Genomic DNA, 25,484 nt, shown 5'->3' with positions numbered 1-25,484 from the left:
CCCTGGCTAGAGATCAAACCCACATCCCCTTCATTGGAAAGCAGATTCTTAACCACTGACCACCACAGAAGTCCTTTTATTTCTTGAATTTTTATGTATGAACTCATTTAATCCTCACCACAATCACAGGTTCATGGATAGCAAGGAATTTTGCCCCAGGATGGGTCATACTCAAAATCTCATTCATACCCATTTTAAATGATGAGATATGGGACTTCTGAGCTGATGAGATTTAGATGAAAGTTTGAACTTGAGCTGATGCTGTAATGAGTTGAGACTATGGGGGATCTTGGGATGGAGTGAATGCACATTGCATGTGGGACAGACATAAATCTTTGAGAGCAAGACAGAATGTAGTAAACTGATTAATAATCCCTGGAACTTGCAACCGGTACTTAATAATCCCCGGTACTTAACATGATAAAAAGATGAAGATGTGATTAAGTTAAGGATATTGAGATAAGATTATCTTGGTTTATTCAGGTGGTTCCAATGTAATCACAAGAGTCCTTATAAAAAAGCAGAAAGGTCAGTCAAAAGATATGACCATGCAGATGAATCTAGAATAGACTGATGGCTGCTAAGGGGACAGTGGGTAGGAGAGGTCTGGGTTGAGAATTTGGGATCAGCAGAGGCAAACTGGTATATGTAGAAACAAAACAATAAAGTCCTACTGTACAGCATGGGGAACTATATTCAATATATAGAGATAAATCATAATGGAAAATAATATGAAAAGGAATGTAGATATATGTTGTGTATATAGATGTACAGTCACTTTGCTGTACACAAAGTATACACAACTATTAACACAAAATTAACACAACACTGTAATTCAACTATTTTTGTTTAGTTGCTAAGTCATGTCTGACTCTGCTGTAGCCTGCCAGGCTCCTCTGTCCATGGGATTTCCCAGGCAAGAATATTGGAGTGGGTTGCCATTTCTTCCTCCAAGGGATCTTCCCCGCCTTGGGATCAAACTGGCATCTCCCACATTGGCAGGCGGATCCTTTGCCATTGTGCCATACGTCAATAAAAATAAATAAATAACAATATGACAGTGGAAGCAGAGGATCCAAGAGATTTGGTAATGTTATATTGCTGGCCTTGAAAATGGAGGAAGGGGCCACAAGCCAAGGGATGCATGTGGCCTCTAGAAACTAGAAAAGACAAGGAGATTCTCCTCTAGTCTCTGGAAGAAGCCTGGCCCTGCTGACATACAATTTTGCTTCCATAAAACCCACTTCAGACTTCAAGAACTGTAAGATGGTGTTATTCTGATTTAAGCCATGATTTTTTGGGTACTTTGTTACAGCAATAGGAAACCAATATAAAGTCACACTGGGCTTTGGTGTAAACAGCTTCCTAGATTAAAAATAGACAAGAGGCAAGGATGTAGCCAGTTGGTAGCAGAACAGGAAGAGGCAGACCTCGGCAGTAAGCACAGAGTCTGGAGAAAAGCTGCATAAACCCTTGCCTCCGTAGGACAGGCCATTCCTTCTGGTCAGGTCAGATCACACGTGGCCAGGCTCTTGAGGGGGAAGCCCCATGAGGCTGAATGCAATTCAGTTAAGAACTTAACAGAACCATCTGGAAACAGAGTTCCCATTAAGGCTGAGGTGTCCCCCCTCAATGGAGGCAGCAGATACAGATGGAGGGAGGTGTCACAGCAACTTCCTGCCTCACTGTACTCCCATTCTCCCTGTGCCAAGTGCATTACAGTTGTTTTAATCCTGTCTGTGGTCAGATGGACATAAGGCCCTCCTTCATTTTGGAAACTAGGTTTTAGGCATTCTCTAGATTTGCACTTCTTTTTTTTTAAATTCTACAATTTTGTTTGTTTGACCCCTCTGGGTTTATTTTTTTATTTTTGAAAATTAAAATATAGTTAATTTACAATATTGTGCTAGTTTTAGGTATACAGCAAAGTGATTCAGATACATAAATATACACACACACAAACACACACATATGTATTTTTTTCAAATTTTCCTCTATTACAGGATATTGCATGCATGCTGTTGGCTCAGTTGTGTCCGACTCTTTGTGACCCCATGGACTGTAGACCACCAGGCTCCTCTATCCATGGGATTCTCCAGGCAAGAATACTGGAGTGAGTTGCCATGTCCTCTTACAGAGTATTTTCCCAACCTAGGGATCAAACCCACATCTCCTACACCAGCAGGTGGATTCTTTACCACTGAGCCACCTGGGAAGCCCATTATAGGATATGACAAGTTAGCAAATATATAGTTTCCTGTACTATAAAATAAATCCTTGTTTATCCACAAATCAGCATTTGACTCTTAAGTGTGTACAGGAATCACCTGGGTAGTTTGTTAAACTGCAGATTCTGAATCAGTAGATCAGGGCAGGCCCCAGGTGAGGTGGATGTTGCTGGTTTGCAGCAACTTTGTGTAACAAGATTAAGATCAGTGCCTCTCAAACCTGAGCACACATCAGGATCACCTGAAGCACTTGTTAAAACAGATTGCTGGACCCCACCCAGAATGATTCAGTAGGTCTTGCTGGGGACTTCTCAGGTGACTCAGTGGTAAAGACTTTCCTGCCAAGCAGGAGATATGAGTTCAATCCCTGGGTCAGGAAGATCCCCTGCAGAAGGAAATGGCAACCCACAGTATTCTTGCCTGGGAAACCTCATGGACAGAAGAGCCTGGCAGCTACAGTCCATGGGATCACAAGAGAGACACAACTTAGCAACTGAAGAACAGGCCTTGGTGGGGACTGAAAATCTGATTTTTAACAAGTTTGAAGATGATGATGATAATAGGAACCCTGGCTTTGAGAAACACTGCTCTAGAAGATGCTGTGACTCTTTTGGGAATTTGGTGTCGTGTCCCCCAGTGCCAGAGTTTTTGTTCTTTAATTTACAAAATCTTTTCATGAGCCTAGTGGGCTGCCGTCTATGGGGTCGCACAGAGTTGGACACGACTGAAGCGACGCAGCAGACTCACTTGGAGGACTTACTCATACTTTTTGTTTAGCTTATCTTTCTTGTTAAAAAATGCCTGAAATTTATGTTTTATTATCAGGATTTTGGTGAGATTTATGTATTAATAGAAGAGGAGGTCTCTGCATCTCTGCTGGCTGCTGGACCTGCTGTTACTGAACTCTGACTACGTGCCAGATCTCACCTCAGGCTCTTTGCAGCCTCAACGTGACCATCCTTTCCCTTGACCACAGCATGGGCAGACCCCTCTGGCACCACCTGTCTGTGGGCCTCACCTCAAGGTCAGTGCTTGCAAATTTGTACATTACTCTCCAGGGTGGAGAAAGCGTCGTCTTTACCCATGCGTGGAGCTCACCTAGTGCCAGGCATCACTCGCTATCCGGATGACCAACTTTGCTACCAGATACAGCATTCCCTTTAAGAAGGTACAGGGCACCCTGCAGTGCTGCCGGATGGTCCAGGGAAGGGTTGGGTTAACCCAGAGAATGGGAATAGGGGAGCCTAGCGAGGGCCCCAGAAGGAAGCGGGCTGGACGAGGGCTGACTGGGTGAGCCAAGCCTGTCAGGTCCCACCAGGGATCCAAGGAGGCCAGTGCTGCCTAGACACCCAAGACTGGAAATCACTGTGAGGCCCGCCGGGGGCGGGGGCGGGGCCTGCGCGGAGTCAGTGACGGGGTGTGGCCTGTGTGGGTCGGTGACGGGGGCGGGGCCGGCGCAGGGCGGAGGAGGTGCAGGTGAGACCCGCTTGGGTCACCCGGTTCTCCCACCTCCCTGATGACCTCTACTGCCCGCTCAACAGAACCCCACCCGCCAGAGCCCACCACTGAGGCAGACAGGCTGGGCGGGAAACACACACGGCCTCCTCCAGGGCCCGCTTTATTTGGGGGAGGCGTGGGGAGGGCTCTCGGCCTGCTGTGCCCGGAGGAGAGCTCGCAGCTGGCCGATCTGCCAGTCGACGCTGGAGCGCGCGGTGCCGCCCAGGGCCTGGTACTGCTCCACGCTGTGTCCGTAGTCCCACACGTGGCTCACGTCGCCCGAGAACAGGGGGCTGGGGGGGAAGGCGGAGGTGGGCCAGGACCTCTCGGCCAGCCCAGTCTCAGAGGGCCCGGGCTTGCCTCCCAGATGGGGGAGGACAGGAAGGGGGACGCACCTGATGGTCTGCAGCTCCTGCAGTGACAGCTGACTGAGGGCGACCCCCTTGGTCTCGGCCATGAACACGGCTTTCCCGGAGGCCTCGTGGGCCTGGCGGAATGGCATCTGGGAGAGCCAGGGAGGAGGGCGGTGCTGACGCAGCTTTCTCCACCTTTTGTTCTGTTGGGGTGTTGGCGCCCCTATGGCCCCCCAACCCTGGCCTGGGGAACATCCCTGTCCCCTGGCCCCTCCACCCTGGCTGCCCCACACTCACCCCTTTTCGGACCAGGTAGTAGGCGAGGTCAGTGGCCAGCATGTCAGGACTCAGAGCCCGTCCCATGTTCTCACGGTGAATCTGGGGACAGCAGGCCAGGCTGGCAGTGAATCCGGGGGCCCTGGGTCCTGGAGCTGCCCGCCCCAGGCCCACCCTGCTCAGTCAGGATGTTCCGTGCCTTGGGCAGACCCCCTCTCACCCACCTTGTCCTGCTCTCTGCTTGAGCCACCATTTCCTAACTATTGATAAGTGTTAGCTGTGTTACCAGGGTTGCCTCCTCATCTTTAGAATGCATCAGAATCACCTGCAGGACTGATTAGACTATAGATCGTGTGGCCTATCCCAGAGCCTGTGATTCAGTGGGTCTGCGGGGGGGCCTAGGATTGCAGGTCTGTCAAGTTCTCAGGTGATGCCGATACTGCTGTTCCCGGGACCACACTTTGAGAACCACTACCTTAGAGATGTACCCTGAACTATATTTAGAAATGAAATTACATTCCAGGGATTTGCTTAAAAACAATGGTGGGCGGGGTAGTGGGTAAAGACAGTTGAATGGAGAATGGCCTGTGAGCTGACTGTTGTTTAAGCTGAATGCTGTTACCATGTAGGGGTTCATTATGTGTGCATGTGTGGGTGATCAGTCGAGTCCGACTCTTTGCAACCCCATAGACTATAGCCCGCCAGGCTCCTCTGTCCATGGGATTTCCCAGGCAAGATTACTGGAGCAGGTTGCCATTTCCTCCTCCAGGGGATCTTCCCAACCCAGGGATTGAAGCCAGGTCTCCTGGATTGGTAGGCAGATTCTTTTACCACTGTACCATTGGGAAAGCCCAGGGGTCATCATACATCCTCTCCACTGTTGTACATTGAATTCTCCCATAGTAAGTGGTTAAAAAAGAAATCTGGTTGGGCCAGTTGAGGGGGCTCCTTGGATCTAACCCACTTCCATTCTCCTGCAGCAGCTTAACTGTGTCTCTTCACTGTTCCCAGGGCAGGACCAAGCACATACCCCCTCCCTCTGCCCTAGGTCTTCCGGACCCACCCACCCCCGTCTCCCCTCAAGATCACCCTCCTGGCACACCACCCCTAAGTTTAAGAGCCTCGGGGAGAAGAGGTGTGTCTTGCCTGCAGGGTAGAGATGACACCAGTGGCCACTTGGAGGACGGCGCTCATGGTGTCGGACACTTCAAACACGGCTTCCTTGTCCTCCTGGGAGACGCGTGGCAGGAAGTAAGGCCCCAGGAGCTGGGTCCCCACAGAGGCACCCCCACTGCCTCCCACTGGGAACACACAGCACCTCATACACCCCACACTGAGGGAGAGGAGAGAGCTCTCAGTGTGGTCAAGGGCTGGGTGTACACGATGGGAGGTAGCAATTCTGTGGGCCCCCTGCCTGGATGAGCCAGGACCCCAAGAACTGGTGTGTGAGGTAGAAGAGGCGGGTCCCGAACCTGTAAGTCCTTGTTGTAGGTGCTCGGAAGTCCCTTGAGTGTCATCAAGAGCCCAGCACACTGCGGGGAAAGGGAGGACTTCAGAGCCTGTCCGGAATGTTCCCTCTGGACCCTCGGGTCAGCTCTGAGGCCGCACCCCCTTCCCTGTCTGGCTCACCCGTCCAAAAACTCGCCCCGCCTTGCTCCGGATCAGCTCCAGGCTGTCTGGGTTTTTCTTCTGGGGCATCAGGCTGCTTCCAGTGCTGGAGACACAGATGTTGGGGCTGAAGGGGCTCCCGCGCCACTTGGCTGGTCTGCTGGGCAGCTCTGCCCAGGGTGGGGGTGGGGAGGAATCAAGCCCTTCCGGGGGCTGCAGAGCTGGGGGAAGGCGGGCGCAGTCTCACCTGTAGGCATCTGAGAGCTGCACAAAGCTGAACTCCTTGGTGCCATAGAGGATGAGATCCTCAGCCATCCTGCTGAGGTGGGTCATGCACAGTGAAGCCCAGAACAGGAACTCGGCTTGTGGGAGAAAAGAGAGAGCAAGCTGTCTGCTCACCAGGCCTGTCTCGCTGCTCACCCAGCCTGGAGAGGCTCCAGGTGGGCCATACGGGGGTGGCAGGAAGCTGGAGAGGAGCCAGGGCGGGGGGACAGAGGCAGCACACACTGCAGGGGACTGGCCCTGGAGGACAGGCGGGCTGGCTCCCAGATTGTTATTGTTTAGCTGCTAAGTCGTGTCTGACTCTTTTGCGACCCCATGGACTGCAGCCCAAAGGGCTCCTCTGTCCATGGGATTTCCCAGGCAAGAATCCTGGCGTGGATTGCCATTTCCTCCTCCAGGGGGTCTTCCCGACCCAGGGATCAAACCCACATCTCCTGCGTGGCTCCCAGGACTCACCCACAAAGTCTCGCTCACTGGTGGCATCCATGCTGTTGACAGTGATGGCCCCAAAGTCCAGTTCTGAGTGAGGCGGGAAAGGGAAGGCAATAGGGCTGGGCTGGAGGGCTGGGAGGGGCCTTCTCCCTTCCTCGAACCAGATTGCCCAGCCACCTCCCCCTGGACCCCCCAGGGAGGCAGAGTAGGGAAGGGCACGAGTTGGGGAGGTCTCTTGTACAGGTCCCAGGAGGGAGGCGGGAGTCCTGAGTCTCCCCAGCTCCACCCACCCCTAGCATGGCCTCCCCAGGCCACTCTAGCCTCGTGTCCACAGAAACAAACCAGAGTTTCACCCAGACCCCTGCCCTCTCTAGGTGTGTGTCTGTGGGACTTGGCAGGTATTGAGGGTGGTCTCCCAGGAAAGGAGGGGCAGGGTGCCTCACCTGTTCGGAGCAGTTCCCGGTCCACACCCAGGGGGTTGCCTGCGATGGCCCCGCTGCAGAGCAGGGTGGGGTTCTGAGTGACCAGGGCTCCCACAGGCAGGCCCTGGCCGTACACACATGCACACACATGCTGCGTGCTGGTTGCCAGGCCCAGAGCCTGGTCAGCTTGGGAGCCAGACACCTATCCCCACAGGTGGGGAAACACAGCTGGCTGCCTCTTCAGAGAGCCCTGGCTTTGCTGTGACATACTCATTCTCATCTTAGAGCTGAGGGCCCATGTGTGGTCCCCTTCCCACCCTGGACAGGAAGGCTGATCGCCTGGCTTCCTGTCCCCCTCTGTCCTTCCTGGCTCCTCCTCTTTTGTTGAACCCCTAGGACCATGCTAACTGGGCGGCAGGAACCCCGCCCCACCCTCTGAGCACTGGGCCCTGCTCACCTCCCCAGGGGCAGGACGTTGATCCGCTTCTGCACCTCCAGCAGCCTTTCAGAGTCTCTGGTCAGAGCCACGGCATGGCTGTGGAAGGCCAGGAGGCCAGAGGGTCAGGGCAGCCTGGCCTGGCCCCTCCCCTCTGCCACACCCCCTCATTGCATCCTCCATCGCGGGTCTCCACCATGACCCCTCTGACCTCAGGATCCAGTGGCTCCAGCGGATTGGCTGAGCCCTTTGTAGGTGTGTGTACCCTGGGAAGAGGACATCACGTTCCCTGCGGGGAAGAGAAAGGACAGGGTGTGAGGGGCTCTCAAGATCAGGTGAGGCCTGCTTGTCACACTTGGGACCCTGCAGGTCTGGGCCCCTCTTGGGAACAGCAGGGCAGGCTCGCCAAGGATCTGCCTGTTTGAGGGACCAAGTGACCTCCTGAAGACAAACATGGTGTGTCAGCGAAGGTTGGGAAGCAGGCAGTGTGCTGGGCCATGGCTGTGGGGCCTCCAGGGGGTGAGTGTAGGACCAGAGGTAGATCACACCTTCAGCTCCCGCCTCTGCACCTTCACAGCAGATCTGGGCAGGGGCCAGGGCAGGGAGGAAGGTGCACGGCCAGTACCATTGGCATGGAAAGGCTGAGTTTGTGAGCATGAGAGGAGCCCTGGAGGAGTCCAGAAAAGCTGGGAGCACTTTAACGTAGGCTGCACAGTAGCAGAGATGCTGTGGGTGATAGTTCTGGTTTGTTAATATTAATGACTTTATTGAGATAGAATTAATATACCAATCACCCATTTCAAGTGTACCATCACCCCAAAAGAGAAACCCTTACTCATTAGCAGTCACTCCCTATTCTCCCAATACCTGTCTCCCACAGGATGACATTTCTGGGCCCTTGTTTTCCCCTAGTTGTGAAGTCAGTGAAACCGGGGTTACCGGGAGTTAGGACAAAGAACGCTGGTGACCCCGGGACTCACGCCTCTGCCCGATCCACCATGGTTCTGATGAGTTCGCAGAGGAGGGCTGACAGCGTGGAGCAATTCTGCCGCATCCACAGCCTGAGGTCAGTGACCACCTGGGGGGAGGAGGAGCTGGCACTCAGGGACTCAGCCCTAACTCTGCTCCCTGGACCCCCCCAAGGTTAGGAAGGCTCCCGGTGGGGGGGCAGGGAGGTGGCGGCACCTGGTCGTTCCGACTTCGTCCCGTGTGCAGCTTCCCCGCGGTTTCACCAATGAGCTCCTGGGGGTGGAGGGAGGCATGCAGTTGGGGTCTGCCTGCTCACAGCCCAGTGGGGTCAGCCCAGGCAGCTGCACTTCCTCCCTGGCCTGTGACCCTCCCTCCCTGCCCTGGGGTTCCTTGGATCTGCCCAATCTCTGCCATCTCTGCTGATGCCTCCTGCTCTGAGGTCCCAGTGATGAAGTGAACAGAATGGTGGTGCTTATGCTCAAGTGGCCCTGGGCAAGGTAGAGAGGGGAGGGGTAGGGGATGAAGCAGTGGGTGTTGCACCTTCAGACGCCGCTCGTTGGCCGTATGGATGTCCTCATCATTGGGGTGTAGTTTGAAGGTCCCCTGAGCCCACTCCTCAGCTACCTGCAGAGATGGCAGCAACACAGGGGGTCAGGAGGGCGGGCATTGGCAGCTGAGTCCTGGCAGCACTCCGCCCTTGCGAGCATCTCAGGTCCAGAGCACCTTTCTCAGGAGCCACAGGACCACAGGGACATTGAGGGATGAAGAGAGAGGGTCAGCGCTGCACGTGGTTTAAGGGCACCTCTCTAAGCATCTGATCACTACGAGGGGAGATCCCAAGCCTGTCATCTCGGGATGTTGCTGCAGCCTGTACTTGGGGATTTGGTGAAAGCCTGTATCCATGGCAAGGGGCAAGGGGCGTGCTCTGGGGTGGACCTGGGGATGTGGAGAGTACCTTGTCCAGGCCATGGAGTATCTGGTCCATCTCGGCTTTGGTGAGGAGCCCTGCCTTCTCCAGGCCCCGGCTGTAGGCTTTGCTGCCCTGCACGTCCACCTCCCAGAGGTGCCGGTCGTACGTGATGGACGAGTTGAACTTTTCCATGATGGGGTCCACTGCGCCGACAAACCGGCCACCCCATAGCTTCCCGCTCTGGCCAGAAGGGCAGAAGCGATTAATCTTCTCCCTCTTTGAGAACAATGCCTCCCACAAAGAGCCCTCAGGAGAGCTACCCAGTCTGATGGCAGTGGGAGCCAGTGGGCAGGGTTATTCTCACTGGACAGATAAGGAAACTGAGGCTCAGAGAGGGTCAGGAGCTTGCCCAGAGTCGGTCAGAGAGTGAATGTGGGAACCTGACTGGACACTGAAGTTAGGGTTCTTTCCCATCATGGGACACTGAGGACATAAGTTCTCCTCTGTCCCCCTGCAATGTCCCAGACTTCTGTTAGCCACCTAACCATAGGCCTTTATATAACCTCTCTAATCTCAGGGTTGCCCCTTTACACAATAGGAATAATAATAGTATTTATCTGGTGGGGTTGTTGTGAGTATTTAATTAGATTAAGCTACACAGCATACACAGCACAATACCTGGTACTCAGTAAATTCTAGATATTACTGAGGGAGGGGCTGAGGACTACCAGGGGTCAGGGTGTGCCTTAGCTCCACTCCTGTTTTCTGCATGTCCCCCTGGGCCCTCCACCACCACCCCAGGCTGGGAGCTGACCCTTCAGTCCCCAGCAACCTCAGCTGCCAGAGGACTCTGCCCTGCAGATGCAGTCTCTGCCCTCCCTGTGAGCTGGACCCGCCCCTCGCCCTCATGCTGCCCCGCCAAGCCCGATCTCCAGCAAAGCACCACGTGGGGCCCTGGTCCTGACCACTGGGGCCCGAGGGCCTCGGCCAGCCGGACAGTTGCAGAGCCAGGCTGACCTTCAGCAAGGCGTCACCTGGCATCCCCTCCCCCAGCAGGCCCCTGGACTCCCTTCATGAGTTGTTAGTAATAACAGCTATTTAACAACTGGGGCTGCAGCCAAACCAATTAGTGCTAACCCACAGGACAGCCTGGGGCAAGCAGAGGTTGCCCAGAGCCCTGGTCTCCTGAAGGCAGCCCAGTCTGCAGTGGAGCTTGGGTCCAAGCTCCTACGCCACTGGCAGGCTTAAAAGGACTCCAAGGGGATGTCAGAGTGAGATGCCACCACCTGTACACCAAGGGAGGGGTGAGAGGAGAGGGCACTGCTATGAACCAGGGTACAACTGGGCCAGAAGGATGTGAGGGGAGAGGGGAGGGGGACATTGATTGGCTGAGATGAAAGAGCAACAGCTATTATTATTATTTTTAATTTTGCCATGCATGCAGGTAGTGGGATCTTAGTTCCCTCAACCAGGGATTGAACCCTAGCCCTCACAGTGAAAGCCAAAAGTCCTAACCACTGGACCGCCAGGGAATTCCCAGCAATAGTCAATTTAGAACACACACAGGAAATACCAGTGTTATCCTTCTTAATGTCATTAGCCACAATTTATTAACACCTACTATTGCTTTGATGCCGTTATACCCTCTATGAGGTTACCCCTATTTTAAAAATGAGGAAATATGCTCAGGGAGGTTGAGTGACTGCTTCAGAAACCAAGTCTGTTTGGCTGCAAAGCCCAGGCCCTGCCACAGGCCCTCTACCATGACCCAGAAGCTAGCAGAGCGGACAGTCTTAACCCATTTATTCAGTAAACAAACTGAGGCCCACAGAGGAAGTGACTTGCCAGCTAATGGGTGCCAGAGGGGTCTGGAACCCACACCTTGCGCTTCCCAGGCCCAGGGTTCCCTTCTCAGTATCAAGCAAACAGCCCCTTTTACCTGAAAGTTTCAAAGCAGTGACCTCACCATCTGGTACCTCACAGAGGAGGCAGACCGCTAATATTCTCCCCATCAGCCAGGTAAATCGAGGCCCAAGAAAAGGGATCTGTGCCTCAGACTCCTGCCACTCGGTCAGGGAGAGAACCCAGGAGTCCTCTGGCTCTGAGGGGGAGGGGCTAGTGGGACAGGAAGCCACTAGGTCCTAGAGCCACAGGGCACGATTCCCTGCCTCCTGGCTCCTAACAAACACTAGAGTCCTGTGGACTCGGCTGCACAGGGACAACTGCTAAGGCAGGGGAGGGGCACAGGATGGGGAGGGGTGGTGTGGGGGTAGGGGGTGAGTGGGAGGGAAGGAATTAACAGGTGCGGAGGCTGAGGGAGTGGGAGGCACCTTTCCCCCGCCAGGCCGAGAGCGCTGTCAGGTCAGGTGAGGTCAGAGCCGCTTTCCCCAGCAGTGCGGGTTGGTGGGTTTGCCACACAGGCTGGGGAGGGGTGAGGGACGCGGGAGAGCAGATGGTGGTGGGGACATAGGGAAAAAGGGACAAAATTCTCTTCCGGGCTCTGGCAGGTGCGCCACGGGATACCCATTGCCTGGAGCCAAAGAGGACAGTACCCCAGCGCGGCAGGCGCAGGTCACGCCCCGACTGGCTCCCAGGGCGCCCCTCGTCCCCATTTGGAGGCTTGGAGGACGGGCGTCCCCGAGGTCCCTCTCACCTCCGATGCCATGTTGGGCGGTTCCTTGTCCTCCGGGAGCCTAGGTCCTCCGGGTGTAAAAAAACAAGGCGGGACTGACGACCTCCTAGGCCACCGGGTGGGGTCCCTCTTGCGGGTCCGGCACCGGGTTGCAGCACCGCACCTGGCGGAGGGCAGTCGGTGGAGGAGGCGGACGTGGGCAGCGCCCAGAGCGCTCTCCCGGGTCGTCTGAGTCCTCCGCTCCCCCCAGTCCTGCCAGTCAGGCCGCCGCACACTTACGCCGCCTGGCCGCGCTGCGAGTCTCTTGCCCAGCCACTGGGCTGGGCTTTTCTGGCTGGGAAATCGCCAACAGCGGCTCGGCGCTGTCCCCCCCTCCCATCGGCGGACGCACCAATCCCAGGCGGCCCCTTCAGGTGGGCGTTGCCTCCTCTCTCCAATCCTGGTTGTGGGCGGAGCCGTCTCCGGAGCGGATTTGGGCTGAGCGACCCCAGTCAGAGGGTAAGGGACTGGGAGGGTGGTGCCTGGGCGACAATGCTCAAGGCTGCAGACTGTTCCGGGCCCTGGAGGGAGACCCGGGATAGGGGTAGAGGTAAAGACTCTGAGCCGTGCCTGGCGGGCTCACAGGACAAGGAAGGTAAAAAGCCACGCCCAATTCTTCATTCATTCAACAAACTAGTACTCGGCACCTCCTATGTGGTTGGTACAGTTTATTAGACACTGAAGAAAAAGAAATGATGCTTGCCTCAAGAAGTTCATAACAAAGCATGGACAAGGTGTGCAGCGGGGCACAGAGGACAGCGCAGAGTGGGGCGTTTATCTTGGAGTATTCAGGAAAGATTTCCTTGACGTGACTAATTATTCAGCAGAAATGATAGCCTGGGTTCTAGGGATTAGGGGGTCTCGAACTTCTGCTTTGGAAGTTCTACATTCTGGGGGAGAGAGATGTCCCCTGAGTTGGGTCTTGGAAGATGAGAGTTTGTTGTTCAGTCGCGAAGTCCGACTCTTTGGGACCGCATGGACTGCAACACTCCAGACTGCAGCACTCCTCTGCCTCCACTGTCTCCCGGAGTTTGCTCAAATTCCTGTTCATTGAGTCCTTAGCTCAGCGAAAAGGGGAGGGGTTAGAACATTCCCTTTAGGGGATGGGCAGCCTGGGCAAAGATCGGGAGGCCAGAGGCCAGAAAGTGAAAGACCTGTTTGGAGAACAGGAAACCATTAGAGTGACTATAACAAAGGGTCCCCACTCCGCTCCAGTGTTCTTGCCTGGAAAATCCCAGGGACGGGGGGAGCCTGGTGGGCTGTCGTCTATGGGGTTGCACAGAGTCGGACATGACTGAAATGACTTAGCAGCAGCAACAAAGGGTCAGGGGCTTGAGGATGGCGGTGGGGAGGAGAAGTGGGAAGTAGGTTGGGGCAAGTTTGTAAATGGCCTTGAAAGTCAACCGAGAAGGTTTGGACCAATAGCTGGAATACCTCGTGGGTTGAAGATTTTTAGCTCTCACTCAGGTGTGGGATTACTTGGAGTTCCTAGAATGCATAAAGCTGTTGCAAGGTTTCCTAAATGCTCTTCCCTTTGCCTGGAAAACCGTTCCCTCCCTGTCTTGCTACTCCCTTTCATCCATCAATATTGGAGCCAGTGTTGGAAAGACTCCCCACTGAACCAGATGCCTAGCTCTGGGCTCCTGTATGATCCCAGGAAAAGAGGGAGACGGGGAGGGAAAAGAAACATTCTTACATCATCACATCTCCTGAGCATCTTCAGAAATCCAAAGCTCTGTGGCTCCTGCCTGAGGGAAGAAAAGGTTAAGGAAGAAATTTGGAGATAGCCTGAGGCATTTTCAGTATATAAATAGAACAACAAACAAAATGACAATGAGAGCTAATACTTCTTGACTTCTATTTGTGTGCCAGGCTCTATCTATGCTGAACATATTATATAGCGATTATGTACTTAGATCCTCACAACCACCCTCTGTGGATTGACCAGATAATTATTCCCATTCTGCTGATGAGACTACTGAGGCTGGGAGTCCCAAAACACCCAGCTAGGGAGTAGCAGAGCTGAGAATGACCTTCAGGTGTATGACCACAAAGCCAGTGTTCTGTTCAGGCAGCAAGAACATCCATCTGGGGAGCCTTGACCCCAGGCAAATCTGTGTTCATTTCCTTTGCCATCTTGGCGGTCCAGGACTGTTCAGACAATGAATCATACCCATTTTCAGCTGAGAGCTGAGTGCTGTGTGGAATTTACCTTCCTTGGGAGACTGAAAACTTTGTCTGGTCTCTCTCCCCTGAAATGTCCACACTGGTTCAGCACAAGGGTCTAGGAAGAATTTAGTGTAGAACAGGGAGAAATCCGCAATGTTGGCAGGAGACAGGTGAGGTTGGAGTTGACCAGATAAGAGTGAGAACCCTGGCTTGGACACTTCCTGACCACTCTGTGAGCTTCACTGTCCTGTGACTCGGGCTGATCATAGTGCTTAGTTCTGAGAACTCCTGAGAGAAGTGAATGAGACCATCCTAACACCATGCCTGGTACATATCCTGAAGATTTAGTGAGGATTCAATGAGTGTACAATTGTGAAAGGCTCAGATCAGCTCTCTGGAAGCTTGTAAGCATTAAGCAAATCTTAGTATTCTAGACTCTCCCTGGGTGACTGCACTTTAAAGGCTTCAATTTCTACTTAAACCTTCAAAAGCTCTGTGATTTTCTTCTGAGCGCTAAACCTGAACGCTTTAATGTTCAACAGGATATTTCTCCTTGGAGGACATACATGAAGCTTTGCTCATGTTCTAGCTCTTTGTATATCCAGTACTTAATACCTCTGCCTAAAAAGTTAGCTGTTAAGGAAAAACAAAAACCTATTTTCTAGGATAATGTGCTCTGGGGGGGAATAACAGAGACTCCACAGGCAGCCTCAAGTTAGGAAAGTTGCAGGGAGGCTCTGAGTGGGGACAGGCCAGGCAGGAATTTCAGCTATGTGGGCTGGGTTACCTTTTCATGCAGGCTCCCCATGGGCAGCCTTGCCTTGGGGTTGGGCCTCTCTCCTGACTACTTGGCTGTCCCCGTGGGATAGATTGGGTTGCGGCATATGGCCCGCAAAGTCTTAGGGGAGCATCTGTCAGAGAAACAAGTTTAGCCATCTTATCATGGGGCCCTCAGAGGCACTAACCTCTTCTGTGGCAGCCCATCCTTGAAGCCTTGGCCTTGTGTGTTCTTCCCTGCGCCCAGTTCAAACACCCCTGGCTTTGGGACGCCTCTCCACCTCATTAGTCATCCCCTTCTCTGTTCCATAGCGTCTAAACACAGGGGATTGTAGTTATTGATGTCCGAAGGTATGTATTATTCATATATGTATCATCACCATCCAGTGGGCCATCAGTACATGTTTGTTGAGTGAATAACACAACGGGGAATCTCCATATGAATTAGGCCATCTGGGTTTGGGTTGGTATTTTACTTACTTGTTGATTTTTAAAGTAAATTAATTGTTTTAAAAATACTTTTTAGGGAGTTCCCAGGTGGTCCAGTGGTTAGGACTTGGTGCTTTCACTGTTGTGGCCCTGGGTTCAATCTTCAGTCAGGGAGCTAAGATTCCGCAAGCCATGTGGCTTGGCCAAAAATATTTTTTTTCTATTTTATAGTTTTAAAATAACATGTAAAAAAAAAAAAAAAACATGTTTATTGAAAAACATTTTAAAAATTGCAAATGTGTAAAGTTAAATGTTAAAAATTCCCCTCACTTCCCTTCCAATGTAGGTGTCACAGGCAAATACCAGCAAAAACCATTTTAACAACTTTATTGATATATAATCCAAATATCTTATAATTCACCTATTTAAAGTGTACACTTCATTGGTTTTTTAGTAAATTCACAGGAATGTGCAACCATTACCACAATCTAATTTTAGGACATTTCTGTATCTCTCCAAAGAAACTCAGTACCCATCAGCTTCCCATCACCACCTCTACCCCCTCCCAACCCTAAACAGCAGCTGCTAATCCACTTCCTCTCTAAAGGTCTTTTTTTTTTTTTTTTTTTGCCTATTCTTGGACATATCCTATAAATGGAATCATATAATGTGTTGTCTTTTGCGTCTGGCTTCTTTCACTTAGCACATATTTGAGGGTCATCCATGTTGTAGCATGTATAAGTACTCCTTTCCTTTTTACTGCTAAATAGTATTCCATTGTATTAATACTGCATGTTGCATTTATCCAGTCATTAATCACTATTAACAATTTAATACACTTCATGTCTTTGTTCAGATTTGCCTGGGTTTAAATCCCTACAGGCCTAGATGAGTGACTCTGGGTAAATTATCATCTCTCCAAGCTTGGCTCAGTTTCCTCAGTAGTAAAATTTGGATAACAAACTACCTAATAGAGTGTCATGACTGTGCTGTCACAGTAATTATTATTTGTTGAGCACTTAGTATGTGCTAGGCACTTTAGATATCTAACAGATCCATGATTTACATGTTAGGGAATTAAGGTTAGGAGAACTTAAGTAAACACCCGAACGTAAATGGCCTCTAAGAAAGGGATGGAGGTAAACAGAATCACAGGCTGCCTGGAAAGCCTGCACTGTTAACTGTTAAAATCATGGAATAGTAAAGCACTTATCAAGAACCTTGCAAAGAGAATGTTTAGTAAATGATAACTGCTATAGCTATAAAAAAGTGGGAAAAAATTAGCAATTGACTCATTGTCTAAAGACACCAACCGCAAACTTCCCTGGTGGTCCAGTGGCTAAAACTCCATGTTCCCGGTACAGAGGGCTCTTGTTCCATCCTTAGTTTGGAAACTAGATCCCACATGTCGCAGCAAACACCCAGAGAAGCTGAATGAATCAATAAATAAAAATTTTAAAAGATAGCATCTTAAAAAAAAAAAGACACCTGTCATTCTCATTTTTGGCATATTTCCTTCCAGTCTTAAAGGAATATTTCAAACATACCAAAAATCCAGAAGATAATAGACACTGACAGTTCTGTTGATGTCTTTTTTTAATAACACAAAACTTAGTAGATTAGGTGGTTCTAGCGCCAATACTCTTAGATATTCCCCCCCATGCTTATTTTTCCTTAAATTACTAGAGTCATACCACATCATTTTCCATCGTTTAAAAATCCTATCTTGAGCATTTCCCCAGCATATAAATTATGCTACATGATTTCTCCTGTTACATATATTATATTGTATGGGTGAAACAAGATTGATCAATTCCTCATTGCTGAGCATTTATGCTCTATCTCAGCAACATTATCATTACACATCGATCTTTCTTCAAGTGTCTGATAATTCCCTTTGGGCAAATTCCTAGAAAGGCCGAAAGGTCGGAGACTGTGCTTCTCGTTAAGGTTCTTTACACTTCCCTGCTAAGTAACTCCGATGAATGGGAAATGGAAGGAGGCTGAAGTTTTTGGTTCCCCCCCCCCGCCCCCACTTTTTAGAACGTTTTATTCAAGTATAACACATATACAGAAAAGTGCACCTACGCATGCAGCTCACTGGATTTTCAGAAACGGAACGGAACACACCGCGTACCCAGCACCCAGGTCCTGAAATAGAGCGTTTCCAGCAGCCCCGGGCCGCCTCGCCCCTCGCCATCGCTACTATCCGAGGGGTCTTTAACCCCGCAAATACTTGCTAATCCGATTATATCTTTGGAAACTTACTAAAGTAAGTTAATACTACTTCTATACAACCTAGACAACGAAAACGTGAGCTTAATGTTCTTGCAAACGCTTAACATTCTGATTCCGAGCCAGGCGAAGAGCATACGGGTTCAAACGGCCAGAGGGGCCCGCCCCGCTCGCGGCCCCGCGGGGTCCTCCAGGCTCCCGGCGTGCATCGCGGCGATCCCGGCGTGCATCGCGGCGCGCGGAGCCGGCTCCAGGGCGTTCGGCGCGGCGCCGGGAGCCGCAGCTTTCTTGCCTGGAGCTCGGCGTGTGCTGGTGACTCGAGAGGAGGCGGAGGCGATATGGAAGTGTAAGTGGTTCGCGGGCGTGTAGCCGGCTTTGGGCCGACGCTCACAGCTCGGGACGTCTCGGCCCTGGGAGCCGGGAGACGTGGGCCTGGGGCGACCTCTCGTCGCGGCGCGCCGGGAGGAAGGGTCTCCCGCCCTGGCCCGCTGACCTTCGCGCCCACTCCCACCGCGTGCCCAGGTCGCGGGGCCGCGTGCCAGTTGGCCCAGCTGCCTTTAAGTGCCTGTTCCCTCCCTCATCCACTCACTCTTGTTGCAGGGGGTCACCGTCGGGAGCCAGGCTCAGTGTCGGAACCGGGACTGAGGTATAAAGCCCTGGGTCCGGCCTGGAGGTACCAGGAGGAAAGATGGGTAAATCCAGGGGTGGAGCTTTGTTTAGGGGCCGTGGGCTCCTGGGGAGGCCTTAGTCAGAACAAGTACTCTCCGAGTTTGATGGGAAGTTTGTGTGTTTAGCCCTGTGTGTGTGTGTGTGTGTGTGTGTGTGTGTGTGTGTGTGTGTGTGTGTGTGTGTGTGTGTGTGTGTGTGTGTGTGTGTGTGTGTGTGTGTGTGTGTGTGTGTGTGTGTGTGTGTGTGTGTGTGTGTGTGTGTAGGGTAAAAGCCATTCTAACAATTTTAACTCCACATAGCCGTTTCCGTGTCTGCTCATTGTTCCGCGTGCAAATGGAAGTTTTTGAGTCTATTGTGTAATGAATTTTTCCATGGTTGACAGTTTATTTTGTTGTTTAGTCACTCAGTCGTATCCGACTCTTTGCAGCGCCATGGACTGCTGCACGCCAGGTTTCCCTGCCCATCACCATCTCCCGGCGTTTGCTCAAACTCAGGTCCATTGAGTCGGTGATGCTATCCTACCACTTCGTCCTCTGTTGTCCCCTTCTCCTGCCTTCAGTCTTTTTCAGTATCCAGATTTTTTCGAAAGAGTCGGCTCTTCACATCAGGTGGCCGGAGTATTGGAGCGTCAGCTTCAGCATCAGTCCTTCCAATGAATATTCAGGGTTGATTTCCTTTATGTTAACTTATAGACATCCCCATATTGTGTTTTCTTTGGCACTGATTAATACTTATATTTTCCTTTATGTTTTTGTTCCTTATGTTTAATGTCTACATGTACTAGTGTTTTTCAGGCTTAAAAAAAGCACAGTGGGTATATGTAAGTGAAGGCTTTGTAAGACAATACCATACACTCTGATACTCTCTTCTCTTTTATTAAAATAGAATGTTAACCCACTAAATTGATTTTGCAATCCAGTAATGGGGTTTAATATGAAACTTGAAAAAACATGCACGTATTATTACTCTCAGTTCAGCTCAGTTCAGTTGCTCAGTCGTGTCCGACTCTTTGCGACCCCATGAATCGCAGCACACCAGGCCTCCCTGTCCATCACCAACTCGGGAGTTCACTCAGATTCACGTGCATCGAGTCAGTGATGCCATCCAGCCATCTCATCCTGTGTCGTCCCCTTCTCCTCCTGCCCCCAATCCCTCCCAGCATCAAAGTCTTTTCCAGTGAGTCAACTCTTTGCATGAGGTGGCAAAGGAATGGAGTTTCCGCTTTAGCATCATTCCTTCCAAAGAAATCCCAGGGCTGATCTCCTTCAGAATGGACTGGTTGGATCTCCTTGCAGTCCAAGGGACCCTCAAGAGTCTTCTCCAACACCACAGTTCAAAAGCATCAATTCTTCGGCGCTCAGCCTTCTTCACAGTCCAACTCTCACATCCATACATGACCACAGGAAAAACCATAGCCTTGACTAGATGGACCTTAGTCGGCAAAGTAATGTCTCTGCTTTTGAATATACTATCTAGGTTGGTCATAACTTTTCTTCCAAGGAGTAAGTGTCTTTTAATTTCATGGCTGCAGTCACCATCTGCAGTGATTTTGGAGCCCAAAAAAATAAAGTCGGACACTGTTTCCACTGTTTCCCCATCTATTTCCCATGAAGTGATGGGACCGGATTACTCTAGTCCCACCCATTATCAGTTTTTCCCTCTTCACTAAGCATTTCCTGTCAGCATACAAACCTGTTTTTTTTTTTTTTTAAGTAAGGGGCAGTTTTATTCTTATCATTTCCAACATTCAAATCACACTATACAATAAAACAGTTCTATAAAATAACATTTTACTGCAATTTCCTAATGAAGGAATGTATCTTACGGAGCTTTCCCCACAAGCTTTCAGCCCCCAGAGCAGGTTTCCTGTCAGAAGGCAGCTATTGCTTCATCCTGCGAGAAGGCAATGGCAACCCACTCCAGTACTCTTGCCTGGAAAATCCTATGGACGCAGGAACCTGGTGGGCTGCAGGCCATGGGATCGCTAAGAGTTGGACAAGACTGAGCAACTTCACTTTCACTTTTCACTTTCATGCATTGGAGAAGGAAATGGCAACCCACTCCAGGGTTCTTGCCTGGAGAATCCCAGGGACGGCAGAGCCTGGTAGGCTGCCGTCTGTGGGGTCGCAGAGTCGGACATGACTGCAGTGACTTAGCAGCAGCAGCAGCCCTGAGGAAGGAGTTTCAAGCACCACACCGTTGTTTTCTGAAATTTTCTTCCTCCTACAGCCAGTAATCCTCAGGTGGAGGCCAAACTCTTAGAAAAGCCTCTATTTCTTGTTGTGTGTACTCATCTAGACGTCTGGGCACTTTTTGTGGTTGAGGAAGCTCTTCCATTAAATTCTTAAGAATATCTTCTGGTATATCTTCATCTAGGAAAAGGTGCAACCTCTGCATCAGAGTTCTTCTGGGAAGGTTTTTTGGCAGCATGCCATAAATAGCTAGTTTTACAATTGCTACTGGATCCTTCCGGTGAAGCTGAGCAGCTGTTACTTGCTTAAATCTACCTAGGTAGCCAGTATGTGAGGAGTACACTTTTTGCTCCCACTTATTTCCAGAAAAGGCAATGTGCCTTGTGTTCATGATGACAACATGATCCCCACAGTCACTCAGTTGATGGTACACAGGCTTATGCAATCCTTGAAGTCTAACTGATGCCAGGGCAGCAAGCTTGCCAGGGGGCTGCATCTTCCCATCTAGGAGATACCAAACTCCAGCAAAAGTGGCCCATTGCTGCAGCACCCTGGACAGACTTGCCATGCTCCCGAGGGGCAGCTCCGCGCTTCTACCCAAACCTGTTTTGATTCATCTGTCTTAAAAAAAAGATCCCTTGTCTTATTAAACTCTGCCAATGGATGAAGGCAGTCCTGGTCCCCTCGCTGTGACTCAGTTGGGAGGCCAAGGCAGACATGGACAGGTGAAAAGGGCTGGATGGTGACCTGGAGTAATTTATGAGTGAGTGACACTGAGACTTCATTTCACACATACACATTTTTAAAAATACTAAAAGTATGGCCAGACCCGGGGACAGGGGCAGTAATTCTCATACACTACTGATGATAATATAACTTGATTCAGTTCTTTTGAAGACTCACCTGTATCAAGAGCCATAAAAATGGCCATGGAGTGGTGGGACCAGATGCCATGATCTTAGTTTTTTGAATGTTGAGTTTTAAGTTAGCTTTTTCACTCTCCTCTTTCAGCTTCATAAAGAGGCGCTTCAGTTCTTATTCGCTTTCTGCCATAAAGGTTGTGTCTGCATATCTGAGTTTATTGATGTTTCTCCCAGCAATCTTGTTTCCAGCTTGTGCTTCATCCAGTCTGGCATTTCGCAGGATGTACTCTGCATATATGTTAAATAAGCAGGGTGACAATATACAGCCTCAATGTACTCATTCCCCTGTTTGGAACCAGTCTGTTGTTCCATGTCCAGTTCTAATGGTTGCTTCTTGACCTGCATACAGGTTTCTCAGGAGGCAGGTCAGGTGGTCTGGTATTCCCATCTCTTAAGAATTTTCCACAGTTTATGATCCACACAAAGGCTTTAGCATAGTCAGTGAAGCAGAAGTAGATTTTTTTTTTTTTAATTCTCTTGCTTTTCCTATGATCCAGCAGATGTTGGCAATTTGATTGTTTCTAAATCCAGCTTGAACATCTGGGAGTTCTGGGTTCATGTACCGATGAAGCCTAGCTTGGAGAATATTGAGCATTACTTTGCTAGCATGTAAAATGAGTGTAATTGTGCAGTAGTTTGAACATTCTTTGGCATAGCCCTTTGGGATTGGAATGAAAACTGACCATTTCCAGTCCTGTGGCCACTGCTAAGTTTTCCAAATTAACACTTGGTATGCATATGAATCGGAGAAGGCAATGGCACCCCACTCCAGTACTCTTGCCTGGAACATCCCATGGATGGAGGAGCCTGGTAGGCTGCAGTGCATGGGGTCGCTAAGAGTCAGACACGACTGAGCCACTTCACTTTCACTTTTCACTTTCATGCATTGGAGAAGGAAATGGCAACCCACTCCAGTGTTCTTGCCTGGTGAATCCCAGGGACGGGGGAGCCTGGTGGGCTGCCGTCTATAGGGTTGCACAGAGTCGGACACGACTGAAGCGACTTAGCAGCAGTAGCAGCAGCAGCAGTAGCAGCAGCAGCAGTAGCAGCATGCATGTGAATGAAGGTAAAAATTGCTGAGTAGAAAAAAATCCCTTGTCCATCCCCACATCCTGTCTATCTGTGGCTCCTTTTCTGCTTCCTGTCACCAGAAAACTTCTTGAAGTGTCATTTACTCTTTATTTCTTGCCATCATTCTTTGAGTTTTCATCCTCACTGGTCTACAGAAATAGGTCTTATGTAGATTTACCTATCTTGTCAAAGCCAGAAGTTGATATTCTGACCTCAGCTTTCTCTCCATCCCTTAGCAGTAATTGATACAGAAACTCCTGGCTTTATGACATGCTCTTCTGGATTACCTCCTGCCTCAATGACTACTTCTCTGTCTTCTTTCCTGGAACCCTCTTCCTTGCTTGGCTTCTAAATGTTGAAGCATTTTAGGGCTCAGTCCTGGGACCCTTACTCTCCATACTCTCTCCCCTGGTTATTTTACCCATCTATATGAAAATGATTCCCTAGAATGTATTTCTAGCCCTTCTCTCTTAGCCATACACTTGCCTTGACCAGAAATCGAGCCCTGTTTCCTCACCGCTAAATCCAGTCCATCAGCCACCCCCATCACCTCCAACTTCAGAATGAATTTTGAATGCAATAACTTTTCACTGTCCTCGCTGCTAATTTTGTTGTCAGTCTTCTCTGGTTCGAATTAAACAATAGTTTTTGGTTTTCATGCTTGCCTTGCCCCCTCCATTCTGTTTCCACACAGCAGCCAACGTGAATTAAAATATTAGATCAAATCACTCTGTGTAAAAATCCTTCCTTGCTTTTCTGTTGTGCTTAGAGGATATCTGCGTTTCTTAGTAGGACCACAAGACCCTGTTTAACCTCATGTATTCACCAGCGTGAGTCATATACCCTCCCCTGAACACACACACTTTCCACTGGTAGGCAAGTAATTAGGGTAACCCTCCAAGCCCTTTACTACTTCCGGGCCTTTGCACTGCTGTTCCTTCTTCCTGGTTTACTTTTCCTCCTGTTCTGTCCTTTTCTTACCGCTTTGACATCTCAGGTTGAGTATCCTTTTTCAGTGTTTCTCCTCTTTGGTAAATCTGAAGTCAGTGTTGCTTTTTGTCTCTCATAGAACCTTGGTTTATTTTCCCCTTAAATAATTACAAGTTGCAATAATAGATGTTTGTTTGTCTAGTGCTTTGTCTCCCTCATGAGAGTGTAGGTACCATGAAGGCAGGGACCAGTGTGTGTTCACCTAGCACTTAGCACTGCACCTGGCACACAGTAGGCCTTCAACAAATATGGTCGGCCTTCTGTATTTGTTTTGTATCTGTGGGTTTCACATCCACAGATACAGAGGGCTAACTGTACTTGTTGAGTGAAGTAATATAAATAGTACTTCATTAGTTTAAGAAGTTAAATTACTATAAATTAATGAGCTAGTTTCTTGATTGCTTAGCATATCAGTTTTCTGATTTTCCAAAGTGAAATGATTTCAGTCAAGAATTTTTTCTCCTGTAGTAACCTGCCCACTTCTTCCAAGAAGTCATTGATCAATCAAGAATTTTGTGGCTAGCAGTTTTGGGAAAATGTGGTTTTCTGAAGTAGGCGTGTGGTTTGGGAGTGGTAGGGCCCTGGAATGGGATGCTCTGGAAGCCTAACTTCAGATCTTGCCTGGTCTCCAGCATGAGGTGTGATCTCTGACAGTGTGGTCCTCAGGATCTTCAGGAGACCCCTGGGTTTCTGAGAGGGCAAATGTATTGTACCACTGTCAGGACCTACAGTGAGGAGGCATGGATGGAAAACTCCCGTGAGTTTTTACCACTTTTTTCCCCTAACTACCTAGTGTATGTGAATGATACGTATAATATACACTAGAAGTTTTTTAAGGTTAAGACATATTTGAGCTTTATTGGGTTGAAAGGGAGAGTTTAAAAATGAAAACGTTTTCACCATCACATCAGATAAAAGGCTACCAAATATTCATAGCAAGATTAAGTATTTGTGTACATAAGCTATTTCTTGTTTGACTGACTTTGTCTAATGCCTCTGGGTTATTTATATGCCTGGAAGACTGGAAGATTTTGTCTTCGTCCTTTTATTCTTGAAGTTAAGATACAGAGTTAGGGAAAATGGACTTTCTTCTGTATCATCTTTTTGAAAGAGTGTCAGAATTTTCTTCGTCTTTCAACTGGAAATACTGAAGTGTAGAGACATTAGCTGAGAGGTCCTACAGCAGGTCAGTAACAGGGCTGGAAAGAGGATGATTTGTTTGCTGGCTCCCGAGTGCATGCTGCACTTTAACTTGTTCACTGACTTTGAAGGTTGCTCAGTTTTCTTGGAGCAGAGTTTAGTTTCTCCGAACAGGACTTGAATCAGTAACATAGATTAAACATAGGAGAATTTGAGCAATTCCGTGTGTCATTGTGTTCGTAGGAGCTGACTGTGTGACACTCACTAGGCACTGTTGGCTTGGACTTCTTTGTGCGTGTGTGCCTCTAAGGAAAGTCTGTCAATAGATCATTTTGTTCTGTTTATTCAGAGTTTGGTTTTCCAGAGTAGTTGTTTGTGTCCATTAAATTGATTCAGCAAGTTAAGCAGATTTTACAGGTTAAATTTCAAATAGCAAGTCAGCTCAGGAGCTTAAGTGACTGCCCTCTTGTAAGTATAGATTCACACAGTCTTTAAAATTCACTTGGAATATTTGTGTTAAATATAAGTAATATCAGTACTATTCTAAGTCCTACAAGAGAGTATGAAGGAAAAAAAATTGGGAGAGTCCTTAATTACAAGTTACACGGATGTCTTTTTTTTTTTTTTTTACTGATGTCTGTTTAAAAAAACCTGGAATTTTTTAGTTTTACATCTCATTTTTCTCAAGTTTTTACCTTGAGAAATGTTAAACCCATGTAGCAGTTGCACAAAGAGCATCACAAGTACCTGTATGTCCTTTACCTAGAGTCACCACATAGGCATGCATGCATTTTCTCCACACACA

At 49.6% G+C, this 25,484-nt stretch overlaps 3 protein-coding genes across 4 annotated transcripts in view; 1 reads left to right on the top strand and 2 right to left on the bottom strand.

Moving 5' to 3' along the window:
- The first annotated feature begins 3,066 nt into the window (after positions 1 to 3,066).
- Positions 3,067 to 25,484, top strand: part of CRCP (CGRP receptor component) — a 52,690-nt gene continuing 30,272 nt past the window's right edge. The window contains exon 1 of one of the 2 annotated variants that reach the window (XM_052655893.1): positions 3,067 to 3,252. In XM_052655893.1, coding sequence (XP_052511853.1) covers positions 3,206 to 3,252 — 47 coding nt within the window. In that variant the 5' untranslated portion in view covers positions 3,067 to 3,205. Of the gene's footprint in view, positions 3,253 to 17,932; positions 18,041 to 25,484 lie in introns of those variants that run through there. The other variant, XM_052655901.1, reaches the window with a different exon arrangement.
- On the bottom strand, positions 3,809 to 12,347 carry ASL (argininosuccinate lyase). The gene is made up of 16 exons (XM_052655868.1): positions 12,067 to 12,347; positions 9,459 to 9,653; positions 9,044 to 9,127; positions 8,720 to 8,776; positions 8,515 to 8,612; positions 7,746 to 7,823; positions 7,556 to 7,633; positions 7,120 to 7,172; positions 6,701 to 6,763; positions 6,210 to 6,324; positions 5,984 to 6,068; positions 5,827 to 5,886; positions 5,501 to 5,584; positions 4,376 to 4,456; positions 4,121 to 4,227; positions 3,809 to 4,018 (listed from the first exon to the last, which is right to left on the bottom strand). Exons 1-16 carry the CDS (start codon positions 12,076 to 12,078, stop codon positions 3,847 to 3,849), a joined length of 1,422 nt encoding a protein of 473 aa, XP_052511828.1. The 5' UTR covers positions 12,079 to 12,347; the 3' UTR covers positions 3,809 to 3,846.
- LOC128063225 (39S ribosomal protein L13, mitochondrial-like) lies at positions 20,587 to 21,123 on the bottom strand. Its single transcript, XM_052655880.1, has one exon. The coding sequence runs from the start codon at positions 21,121 to 21,123 to the stop codon at positions 20,587 to 20,589; it is 537 nt and encodes a 178-aa protein (XP_052511840.1).

Source organism: Budorcas taxicolor, chromosome 2 (assembly GCF_023091745.1).
Source record: "Budorcas taxicolor isolate Tak-1 chromosome 2, Takin1.1, whole genome shotgun sequence".
Lineage (NCBI taxonomy): Eukaryota > Metazoa > Chordata > Mammalia > Artiodactyla > Bovidae > Budorcas > Budorcas taxicolor.
The sequence above is the reverse complement of the archived record's forward strand: the minus strand, read 5'-3'. Positions and strand labels throughout refer to the sequence as shown.